Here is a 12,790-nt window from a genome sequence, read left to right as displayed (position 1 = left end):
TCATAAAAGTCTCCAATTAGAGTTTAAGAGGAACTAGATGCTGTTTTTTGTAATGAAAAAGTCTAAAGAATAATAGAAGATAAAGCTCAAGTATCCCACTTAAATTGGTATTCACCTTTTATTATAAAAGCCTTGTTATTCAGTCTTATTATTATTGAAACTCAAATCCCAGTTAAGACGTTAATCAAAGGATGCAACATATTTATTGCAACACAAACAAAAACCAGGCTGTGAGGGATAAAAGTACACATTTGTTTTTAGATTTACATTTAGAATACATCTTTTCACAAATATCAAGTGGACCACAAAAACTACATGGGAAAACATAAAAAATATAGACTCGTAAACAAATGGGAAAATGTGACCTGAAGGTGTAACATATTGGATGTACTTTTGGATCCTCACTTCCTTGTTTGTGTCAAATGAATCTGCCATAATTAATATCAATACACATCTGACATTGGTTTTGAAATCATCAGTGCAGACTCAAAAGGCCCTGAATGTTCCTGTCTTTTTCCTCAATGTTAAGCAAGAGAGTATTGAAACTGTGTGTGGTTTGATGTTATCAAACATTTCAGTATTATCGCAGGATGTACCTTTCGAATAGACCTAGAAGGACTAAAGCTCTCTGAAGTGTCAATGCCATCAATAGAGTCCGTACAGTCAGAGAGTGGAGCGTCCTGAAACAGTAGAGCTGGTGAGCAGCGCACAAGCCCAGTACAAATACTGACCACACACACACACACACACACACACACACACACACACACACACACACACACACACACACACTAATGAGGCAAGCCAGAACCAATGCATACAAGCAGAAGACCACACATTCTTGTACATCTATTTTTGTGAGGACATTCATTGACACAATGCAATCTCTAGCTCTCACACACACACACACACACACACAAGCTCAAGCGCACACACACGCTCAAGCACACACACACGCTCAAGTAGGGCTGCACGATGTATTGTTTTAGCATCGATATCGCGATGTGCGATGTATTATAGGGTTTGAACTTCGTTGTTGATCAATGGTCCGTACAGGCCAGCTGCTCCCCGCTCCATAACCATGTGATTCACCCATTAATGCAAAGTTTAGCCATTATAGAGTGACAGATTATCATTTAAGGCCTGTCAGTTTAAACATCAAGTACAAAAAGACTGGAACTTGTGTGCACGCACAGAGCCACACAGACAGCACGTGAAGCTCGTGAACACCTGATCCCTTCCCTTTTTTTTAATTTGTGCTTGAACGGACATGTGCACGGAAATTTAAGTCAAAATGCCCGTCTCGACGAGTTTCCTCGTAAACGCAGTCGGTTGTGAGTTGTAAACAGAGAAAGAAAACGTATGCGTGGAATTGGATACGTGCATTTGTCTTAAAGTGACAGCAGCCCAATATACCCGCAACTGTTTGTGCCAAAGTTAATCAAACAACAAAAGAGAAACACTTTTGTAGCTTTAACAAAGATAAACTGCATAGTCTTAAATGCATAAATTAAATATGATTCATATAATTAAGGGTGTTTTCACAACTGAAAGTCCGCACCAAGGTCCGAACCAAAGGTCATGTTTTGATACATTGTATTAATTCAGTTAGTTTTGGTTTGGTTTCACATTGCAATTATGTGAGCGCACTAAAGAACTTTACATGACGTACTCGCGTCCTGTCGTCATCATCTATATGGGCTGCATCTTGACATTGATTGGTTTGTAAACGGACGTGCATCTGACGTCAGCGTGTTGTCAGTTCGCCGGGTCACTTCGACAAGAATGAATGAACAGACGCATATCGTTGCCACTATACTGTTATTATTACGGCATTACTCCCTGCAGCAACAACCATACTCAAGACTAGTTCAAATTCGCCAAATGAACGTCCTCGTTGTGCGAACATTTTAAAGTCGCCGGCAGGACGCAGGACAAATGTGTGTGTGTGTGTGTGTGTGCTGGAAGAAACGCTGTGGGCAGGACTGACAGATCTGCATATAAATATTCTTCTTCAGTTGTTTAGGCTACGCGGGCACCACCGGAACTTCCTGTAAATGTTCTGAAAGTCCGAACCATACAGAAAATGCTTTCACACTAGAAACAAACCAAACCTTTGTTCAGTTTGATGTGGACCAAGACTACCTCTTTTCGTCTGACCAAATTTCGTCTGTTTGGTCTGGATCGTGGTCCAGGGGAGGTTTCACACCTGTCATTTTGATTCGGATCAAACTGAAAAGTCCGAAAATCCGGACCAAACAAGGTAGGTGTGAAAGGGCCCTAATAGTATTATTTTACATTTGATTATTCAATGTCTGAACCTGAATAGTTAATTTCCCTGAAAACAAAGCACTGCTTCTTTCATGTCTTTGCTCTATAGTATTTATATATGCTTGTAATTTGTTTATTATTATTATTATTTACACACGCTCAAGCGCACACACGCACACTCGAGCACACACACGCACACTCAAGCACACACACGCACACACACACTCAAGCACACACACGCACACGTACTAGACATGCAGAAAGCATTTCCTAAGAAGCGTATGGGCAGGCTGGAGCGAGACGTGATTTCATGGCTCAGAGTCATGCACTGCAACACCAGAAACCAAACATATGTGTGCTAGTCAAACCACACACAGATTCATACTGCTGCGACTGGTGACCATGTGACTGGTCAGGAGAAATGAATACAAATATGTAAATGTACAATATATGCGTTCAGCAGAAACCATATTCAAAGGTCTGAAGATTTCTGGTTTGGAATAGTGTTGCTGCACTCGGGTGGTTTAGATGAATGATCTGATGGTTAGTGGCAAAAACACACTTCTGCATCTGAAATTTCTCTTTTAAAGTGTTTAGGGTATTTAAAAGAAAATGACTATAGAGCTCATCCAGAGGTTTATGGAAGTAAAAATGAAACCTCCACATGTATAAATGAATTCAAGACAGATCTAACATGAACTCTGATGTTGTTAACCAATGGTTTATGCTTCCGTTAAAACAGTGAGTGGAAGTCAGATATGAATTACGATAGCTAACTAATTTATCGTTAGTTAATATGGGATGTTAAAGCATATCAGCATGTCAGACAGTGGTGTTTTTGATAATTAAATGCATTCAAAGAAGACTTTTTAAAAATGACTATTTTTAAATGCTTCCAAAAAACAAAAACAAAAAAGATTTACCAATAAATTAATTTAATTATTATCTTGTAGTAAAATAAAAGATATAATATGGTAATATGATTATGAATATAAATAAATAGTACAGTATACAGACCGGATTAATAAATTAACTGGTCTAGATTAGCAGCTCAGCACGGCAAATGTCATGTGAGACGTGCAGAGTTATTATTGCATGTGTTACAACAGTATCATCCTGTAGAGTTTCTATTACAGTCAATGAACCAAACAAAATGAAAGAAAAAGGGCAAACATGGCACTGCAAACCAATCAAACCAAAAGAAAATGGACACAGCTCTGCCTTGCTGGTCGTGTGGTTTACTTACGTGCCATATAGTCACTCTCTGGGGTCAAAAGACACAATTAAACGGTTACACACACGGAAATAACGTTGGGAACAGAATATGTTGGATCCAATGGGAGGAACAGGAGTGTGCAGATGTGCGAGAGACTCACCTGGACGAACGAACGGTCCACTATGGAACCTGTGAGCACCTGCGACTGAGGCCCTGCCGTCTTTTTGTCCTGCAGATTCTGGTCACGGATCTGCCGAAAGAAAAGTCACTGTTAACACGAAATCACCATAAAAGATCGTCACAGGACTAGGGTTGGGTGTCGTTTGAATTTTAACGATTCCGATACTGATTTCAATTCTGCTTATCGATTCCCATTCTTATCGATTCCAATGAGAAAAAAAAAAAAAAAACTTAGATATCATTCACATTTAGTCTTATTGCAAAACATTTAACTGTAGTTGAATATCATGAATAAAAAAAATCAACAGGCTAAAGAAAACTTTAAAAAATACCAAACAACAAGCCTAACTAATATAAATTTCAAGCATTATTAAAGACAAGTAAACACTTTTAAAAAGTTAAAATTAGCAACCACAACATACATACAACTGAACAAAGATTAAAAATGAATAAACGAATAAAATAAACAGTATTTTAAGATTTTAAGATATTCAGGTACAGAAACTGTGATCAAATGTAAAATAACGCTGCACTTTAAAAAATTAACATTACAAATATAGTTACAAAAGTTACTCAGTCAAGAACAAGTGAATTTTCTCTGTGTCTTGTGTTGTTTGTTTAGTGTTATTATAGAGACGGCAGCAGGAGTATTAGGCTGCTGTCACATTAAGAGTTGCCCAATACAGTTACACATTTACATGTACATGTACACACACATGCCCGCACCACAGAAAACAGGGCGAGAGTTGTCTCACGCTTTAATTGTTTTAAGTCATATTGAAATACTCGCAAAGGAATCGATAAGAGGAATCGGAATTTTAATTTTATAACAAGTATCCGATTCCAGAATTGGAATCGATTTTTAATTCCCAACCATACACAGGATATTTCACACAGCTGTGCTCTGTCCTTCATTCATTGTTTTCTTTATCTTTGTCTTCTGCCAAAATCCCAGTTATGTGGAAAACATCTTGTCTTGTCCCTATTCCCAAAAAAGCTAAGGTGTCTAACAATCTTGCTAACCTGAGGCCTATAGCTCTGACGTCGCAGATTATGAAGTGTTTCGAGAGGGTTGTACTGGATCATCTGACTAGGCATGTGTCTGTCTTTCAGGATCCTTTGCAATTTGCTTACAGGAAGGGTGTGGGGGTAGATGATGCACTACTATTTATGCTTCACAATATTTACAGTCATCTTGAAACTACTGCCAGTTCTGTTAGGATCATGTTTTTCGATTTTTCTAGTGCTTTTAATGCTATACAGCCACATATTTTAGCTAATAAATTAATTGAGTTTAAATTGCATAATACAACCATTGCCTGGATTTTAGACTACCTTCTAGCACGACCACAATTTGTTAGGATTGGTAACAAATATTCTGATACCATTTTAACTAATACTGGAGCACCCCAGGGTACAGTTTTATCCCCCTTTTTATTTTCACTTTATATTGCTGATTATAGGCATAGTCAGTCTTGCTGGGTACAAAAATTTTCTGACGACACTGCTTTAGTGGGTCTACTTAATCAGGGTGATGATCTTGTTTATAGAAGGGAGGTTCAGTCTTTTTACAGCTGGTGTGAATCAAACTTTTTGAAACTGAATGTAGGGAAGACTAAAGAACTTGTGATTGATTTCAGAAAGAAAAAAGAGAAGGTCCTTCCAGTTACAATTAATGGTCAGTTGATCGAAATTGTGCAGTCATATACATTTTTAGGTGTCCATTTGGATGAAAAATTAAAATGGAAAGAGAACACTAATGTTGTAATGAAGAAAGCTCAGTCGAGACTGTTCTTTTTGAGAAAACTCACAATTTGTTTAAGGGATGCAGAAGCTCTTTCAGTAAGCGATTGGTTATGCCTCGGTGCTCTAGTGAGCACATGAGAAGGTTCCTGCAGCGATCAGATACTTCAACGAACATTGTTAATTACTAAATATTATCCTTGTTTTTTTGTACCTTGTGTTTGTATTTTTATACTTTTGAACTGATATTGAATCTTTTTTAAATTGTGTCTCCTAATCAGGTTTTATTAGTCTTCTAATGCAGAATTATTTATTGTTTGTTAGTTGTGTATTGTGTTTGATGGCTGTATGGTTGGTGGCAAACTAGTTTCCCTACCGGGATTAATAAAGTTGTTCAATTCAATTTACAAGAGCTAGAAGGGCCAGAGTTTTTGCTTCCTCGTCACTGAAATGTCTTAAATCTACATGGAAAAAGGGTTCAGACCTTGTTGCGCATCTCTTGGACCTCTTTGGGGTTGGTGTTCATCGGGACAAACTGATTGGCCACAGCACCCTGTCGGAGACTGTCCTCCTTAGTCCACTGAAATGATCAAAGCACAGCCATTCAAATAAACCGAAACGAAAGAAAACTTACCCAAATTAAATATTTAACACACAAAAAAAAAAAGTTAATTCATGCCTCTCAAACAATACGAAATAAACACAAAGCAGATCTGAAACATTATTGGTCAAATTATAATTGTCCACTGAGCAACGAACCAATGATGATATACAGTTTGCTTTGGGAAAACTTGGAACTCTGTGGTCATCACAAGAATTCTAAATTCTAAAAATTCCAAATTTCAAATTTCTCTAATCCTCTGCACACAAAGCAATTAATTAGTAAGAATTTACTTTTCAAATGATATCAATTTAACATACTATTATACTACTTGGAATCTGTAAATATGTAAATATATCTGTAAAAAAATCTGCCACAATAAATATGATTCTAAATCAATATGTATAAACTTAAATTTGACATCCGTGCCGGGGCAGCCGCGGCCCTCATCATCATTGATACTGCCGTTGGGCGTATAGTAAGGACAGAAAATGCTAAAAAGAAAGAAAAGAGCACACACACACAAAGAGAAAAACAGAAGATTCAAGAGGATGATGGACCACGAGGGAGGCAGGTGTGAGGTGGGGTGAGGAGGCAGAAGCTGGTGTGTGTTTGGCAGTGGACAGAGGCGTGAGTGGACAGCCAGAAAATCCCTTCAGATACTGGAACACCACACACACAGTCTCACACAGTCTCACACAGTCTCTCACAGTCTCTCACAGTCTCACACAGTCTCTCACAGTCTCACACAGTCTCACACAGTCTCACACAGTCTCACACAGTCTCACACAGTCTCACACAGTCTCACACAGTCTCTCACAGTCTCACACAGTCTCACACAGTCTCTCACAGTCTCACAGTCTCTCACAGTCTCACACAGTCTCTCACAGTCTCTCACAGTCTCTCACAGTCTCTCACAGTCTCTCACAGTCTCACACAGTCTCTCACAGTCTCTCACAGTCTCTCACAGTCTCACACTCTCTCACAGTCTCACACAGTCTCTCACAGTCTCTCACAGTCTCTCACAGTCTCTCACAGTCTCACACAGTCTCACACAGTCTCACACAGTCTCTCAGTCTCACACAGTCTCACACAGTCTCACACAGTCTCACACAGTCTCACACAGTCTCTCACAGTCTCTCACAGTCTCACACAGTCTCACACAGTCTCACACAGTCTCTCACAGTCTCTCACAGTCTCTCACAGTCTCACACAGTCTCACAGTCTCACACAGTCTCACACAGTCTCACACAGTCTCACACAGTCTCTCACAGTCTCACAGTCTCTCACAGTCTCACACAGTCTCTCAGTCTCTCACAGTCTCACACAGTCTCTCACAGTCTCTCACAGTCTCTCACAGTCTCTCACAGTCTCGCACAGTCTCTCACAGTCTCTCACAGTCTCTCACAGTCTCACACTCTCTCTCACACTCTCTCTCACACTTTCCTCTCTTACACTCTCTCTCTCACAGACACTCACTCATTCTCGCACGTGCACTCGCACTTTCTCACTCGCACTCGCACCCTCTCTCACTCACACTCTCACTCGCGCACACACAGACTCTGTGAGGAAGGACAGAATTAAGCCCAACTATTCTTAAAACGTACAAGATGAACTTAATTTTATGAAGTTTCAGCTTAAAGTTTCAGAGGTTTACTCCAAAAGCTCTGATACATGGATTCAAATAAAGATGAAGAGCGAGTACTAAATATTTCTGAAGCAAAGACTGTTAGCGTTTGGCCTGGATAAGAATAGCATGAGTAGCCAATGAGTTTCTTGCTTTTACCAAAATGAAATAAAGTCATGAGGAAGGGTTTCCGTATGGGCGCTGGAGAAACGGGGCACATGGGATGAACACGTAAACATGAAATACTCACTGATCACGTTTAGAGCCCCACAACACAACACGCTCTCCCCCAACTAGAGACAATCGTTCGGAGAGTTAACAACCACTCATGAACCAATGATTTTTCCTTTCTTTTTAGGATGATTTTGAAATTTGAAAAGTTAAAATACACTCATGCGCAGGAAGAGTTCAGGAAAAGGTAAATCCAATTCAGAAAGAAGAAAAGGAAACTCATAAAAATAGAAAAGAGGAATTAAAAAGCCAACACAAATGTTTTTAAGCGTTTTAAGGAAAAAACATGGAGTCATAAAAACAGCAAGCCACAACTCCAGAATTATAAGCAGCCGAGCTTTTTCTCCCACAGAATGTGCAGCAAAAATCTGCCTTTTCTCTGATATTCCTTGATTGCCTTAAAAATTATTGTTATTTTCTTGGAAGCATTTTCATTTGCAGTCTAGGTGAAACTCAAAAAAATAAAAACTCTCATATTTCACACAAACACAAAGATTTGTTAGTAATTTAAAGCTATACCAGACAGAAGAAAGAAAGTAGCAAAAATATGAAAAGAAAAAATATAGAATGTTTTATAGAGATTTTCTTAAAAAAAAAAAAAAAAAAAAAAAAAAAAAAATCTATATCTGACCTTACATTAAAATCGTTTAATATCAGTAAACCATTTTTTTTTTTTTTTAAGGTATAACTTAAAGATAATAGAATTTATAATTAAAAATAATGTCAATATGAAATTCATCTTAACGGTCCTAAAAAAAAGTTATTTTCTCTATGCAAAGTAGAATTTCATATTTTCTGTTATATTATTTTTAGATGAAATATGACCATTTTTTGTGAGATTCATCCATCCGTTCACTCCAAAGCTTTCCAATGCGACAGGCTTTTATCTAAAGAGCATTCATAAATTATCATACTGTAAGTCTTCTACTGTACTCCAGTATTTGCTGTCTTCATCACTGCATCTAAGTGCACAGTAAGTACATTATCCACACAAATGTCTCTCTTTAAGGCTTCCTGCGATAGTTACTTGGTTTGCTCTGAGGAAACCGTTCATGTGGAGTAACGGCTCCATTAAAACACAAACAATACAAGAGGTGCGAAATAAAGCAATAAATGAAACAAACAACAACAGAAACGGGAGGAAAATCCATAGCAGCAGAAAGGATTAGCCACACCCACTTTGCGCACATGCCACACCCTCCTGGTCCCCCAGGAGAAGATCCACAATGCATCTGATCAATCATGCAACACAGCATGCACTGAGCAGCCGGAGAGAACCCTGACACCCCTTCGACCAATCGTGAGGGAGGGGGAGGAGCCTGACACTGTGATTGACATACAGACTTGCTTAGAGAGAAATCAGAGCAAGCAAGATCCAGAACAGAAGGTTAAGGTTAATAGGTTAGTTAAAAAGTTAAAGAAATGCAATCTGGACCAAGTGATCAAACCCAGTGAGAATCTTAAGACAAGAACCACAAGCAAAAAAATTAAATCTCATCAAATTTGAGATTTTGGCCTATTTAGCTTTCCATAAAGTGTCGTTTCAAACTAGTGGAAAGAAAACACCCTAAACAAAGTGTTTATTTTATTGCACTTCATCTATTTGCATCTTAAGATTTCAATTACAATACATATCATAACAGGCTGTAAGTCAATTACTATCTGTATTCTGAAGGTTTTTGCACTGGGCTTTGTTAATATATATTTGGTGCAAATGATTTTTTTCTGGCTTGTTGACAGTATTTTCTGATTTATGGAGTGATAAAAAGAGAAATGTAAAACTTTGACTTTAATACGTCAATGAAACAAGAATTTTCAACATGGCTTTATCCAATGTTCAGATTTCTATTCTAGAAATGTATGCAAATTAGCGCATATTTAATTAGATTATGCTTCATTTGCATATGTTAAACATAAAAAAAAACTTGTAACACAAATTTTTTTTGTTCACAATGGATAATAGATATCATAGGGTGTGTTATGATAATGGTTTTTCCCTATTCACCTGTAGTGCCTTGCCTTAAGAAGTCAGCCGAGAGAAAAAAGCTGTATATTTACAGGACGAAACGAGTCTAAAGGACAATTTTCTTTGGTTGTCAAACATTTCACTCGAAGAAAAAGGCATACACGCCCTAAACCGCTTGGGTATGAGTAAGGGGGTGTTTTTTTGCCCTGGTGTCGGGGTGCTAACCAGCCGCCCTCTCTGGCTCTGTAGCAGTACGTTTCTAAACTATGAACAATAAGGTTGGCACAGACCAAGCAGTTGGTAATACAGCTTGGCACGCAGACACCGGACGAGAGAGACTGCAGCAAGGGTTTCACGTGATCGTGTGTTATGTTCGTCCACACCTTAGTCTTCGCCTTGGGGCTACCGCTGCCGTCCTGGCCTTCCTCCGCCGACTCGTCGGGCCGCGCGGCGGCTAGCCAGCGAGTCTTGTCCCGCTGCTGCCGCTGAAAGCTGTGCTTTAACGGGGAGCGCGCACCCGAGTCACTGTCCTCGGCGTATGAGTAGCCCGTGGCTGAAGCGGGAATCTCAACGTCACTGTACTTTTTAGCTTTATCACGCAGCGCCGGGCAACGGTACGGATAACCAGTCCTGTAGCCCTGTGGAGGGAGGGAGAGAGAGAGAGAGAGAGAGAGAGAGAGAGAGAGAGAGAGAGAGAGAGAGAGAGAGACCCAATCAAGTCAAATATGTTCACAATACACACGGTTTCAAAGCAGCTTTACAGAAAATCATGATGTGTTTATGATATACTCTACAGTAGTCAACAACATTAGACGGTATTGTTCAAAATTCATGTATAACTTTGATGAAGAAAGGTTTTGATCCACTTCAAATGTTGACTACTGTAGTTGCATTTAGCAGATTAGAGTTGGCCGATAATATAGTTAAAGTCATCCTGTGGTGAAAATCAAGCTTTTAATGTTGTCCATGTGGTGTTTTTAATATGCTTACAACAATATGATTATAAGACAAACTATATGCAAATTCATAAGTCGACACCATTGCACACAAATCTTTTACAAGGGGAAAAAAAAACTTTTAAATACTGTATGTCATTTTGGTGATTAAAGATGAGTTTTAAGGGATAAAACTACTGACTATAGGGGGACTTTAAATTTTGCAATGATACAAACAATCAAGCAGTTGAGATTTATTATATTAGATATCGCTTAAAATGAGTATATACTATATGTATGGAGATAAAGTTGAACACTTGAATACTTATATCCAACTTTTTATAAAGGTCTCTGTTATGATAATTACATTTTGCAGCAAAATAAAAGATGTGATTTGCTATATAGTATATATAGCTTTATGTAAGTGTACTGTATGTATGCAGATAAAGTTGGATTTAATATATGTCCAACTTTATATAGAGCTGTGCAATAATAGTTTACATTTTGCAACGATATAAACAACCACGCAGCCAAGATTTGCTATATAATGGCGCGTTTCCACCGAGCGGTACGGTACGGTACGGTACGGGTCGGTACCCTTTTATTTGCGTTTCCACTGCCAAAAGTTGAGAATGGTACCAAAAAGCCGAACCGTACCGTACCACTTTTTGGGTACCCTTCCGTTGGGGTACCTAGCACAGTGGTACGGTACTAAAAGGTGGAGCTAGACTCACTGCAGGACGTTGATTGGTTGACAGAGAATCGTCACTTGCGCGTGCTACGAGGGGAATGACAACATAAGAAGCGCCATTTTTTTATATACAGTTTAATATAATATACTGTTACTGTGTCACGAAATGTAATTTTAAGAGTTTTTCAGGCGAGAATGTAGTTGTTTAAAGCTCTAATCTGTGGTTTATTTATAAAGATGATTTGTTTTTCCCCGGTTGTGAGATCCATGCGATCAGCGGGCGCTCGGCGCTCATGTTTCCCGGCTGGATGAGCCTTTCCTCGGCTAAGTTAGTTCTTCTGACGTTCGCCGATGACTCCGACGGTAGTGGTTAAACATGAGATATAATTCGTCTTGTGCAGACCTAACGGGCGATCTTTGGTCTCGTGAATATATAATTCGTTCCCTGTCAATCGTTTTGACTGAGGGCTAAGTTTAGTTTCATATTATAGGCTATTTGTATTTAACTTTACTGTTGTAATGTTAGACTAGCGCAGCATTTGGACATTTGACTGAATTGTTTGCTTTATTTCTTATTGTATAGCTTCTTGTACCTTTTACTTAAACTTTTATATTGGCTATTATTGATAAAACTGAAATTTTACAAAAAGAAATATGGTTTCTTGTCATTTTCTTATTACAAGATTATCACTGATGTTTATTGCAACATTTGTACAAATGCATATATTGCCTGTAATGTGTAATTTTTTTTATTATTTAAACGAAAAGAGGTAACGTTAGGGTTGTGTTTTAAATCGTTTTGTTATAAATAGAATAACGTATAACGTGCAGTGAATAATCAATATGCGTTGCGCATGAACCACATTTGTGTCCCTATAATGTTTAATTTATTTAAATGAAAACGAAAAGAGGCAGAGTAGTGTTTTATAACATATTTCGTTTTATTGTTGCTTAAATTTGTACATACAGAGTAACAGAGATAACCGGAGTAGCAGAGCGAGCTGAGTGACGCTTTTAAGAACGCGCTGTACCATGTGCATGTAGGAGTGAGTCGCACATGGCAAGTACAAACTTTGCGTACTTAATATTGAGAAAAGCCTAATGTCGGCGCTTGTCTTCTTGTGACAAACATGTCGAGGAGCAAGAACAAGATCTGCTGTATGTCATCCATTGTAGTTTACTATGTTCTTCTTCGCGCGAAAATTACGTCGATCGAAACACCACGCCTATCAAGTAAGGGTACTGTTGGCAGTGGAAACGCTAGCCAGATCATGGTAAACAGACCCGAACCGTACCGTACTGTACCGTACCGTACTGTACTGCTCAGTG

At 38.6% G+C, this 12,790-nt stretch overlaps 1 protein-coding gene across 9 annotated transcripts in view; it reads right to left on the bottom strand.

Annotated features, from left to right (window-relative positions):
• Positions 1 to 12,790, bottom strand: part of add1 (adducin 1 (alpha)) — a 39,990-nt gene that overhangs the window by 7,250 nt on the left and 19,950 nt on the right. For 3 of the 9 annotated variants that reach the window (XM_084137298.1, XM_084137294.1, XM_084137290.1), the window contains exons 10-14: positions 10,126 to 10,473; positions 5,895 to 5,990; positions 3,648 to 3,737; positions 3,518 to 3,535; positions 597 to 680 (exon numbers count right to left, since the gene is read on the bottom strand). In XM_084137298.1, the coding sequence (XP_083993424.1) occupies positions 597 to 680; positions 3,518 to 3,535; positions 3,648 to 3,737; positions 5,895 to 5,990; positions 10,126 to 10,473 (636 nt within the window). The remainder of the gene's footprint in view (positions 1 to 596; positions 681 to 3,517; positions 3,536 to 3,647; positions 3,738 to 5,894; positions 5,991 to 10,125; positions 10,474 to 12,790) is intronic. The other 6 variants (XM_084137295.1, XM_084137291.1, XM_084137297.1 and 3 more) reach the window with 3 other exon arrangements.

This window comes from Abramis brama (assembly GCF_963993115.1).
Source record: "Abramis brama genome assembly, chromosome: 15".
Lineage (NCBI taxonomy): Eukaryota > Metazoa > Chordata > Actinopteri > Cypriniformes > Leuciscidae > Abramis > Abramis brama.
This window is presented reverse-complemented; position numbering and strand designations above follow the sequence as displayed.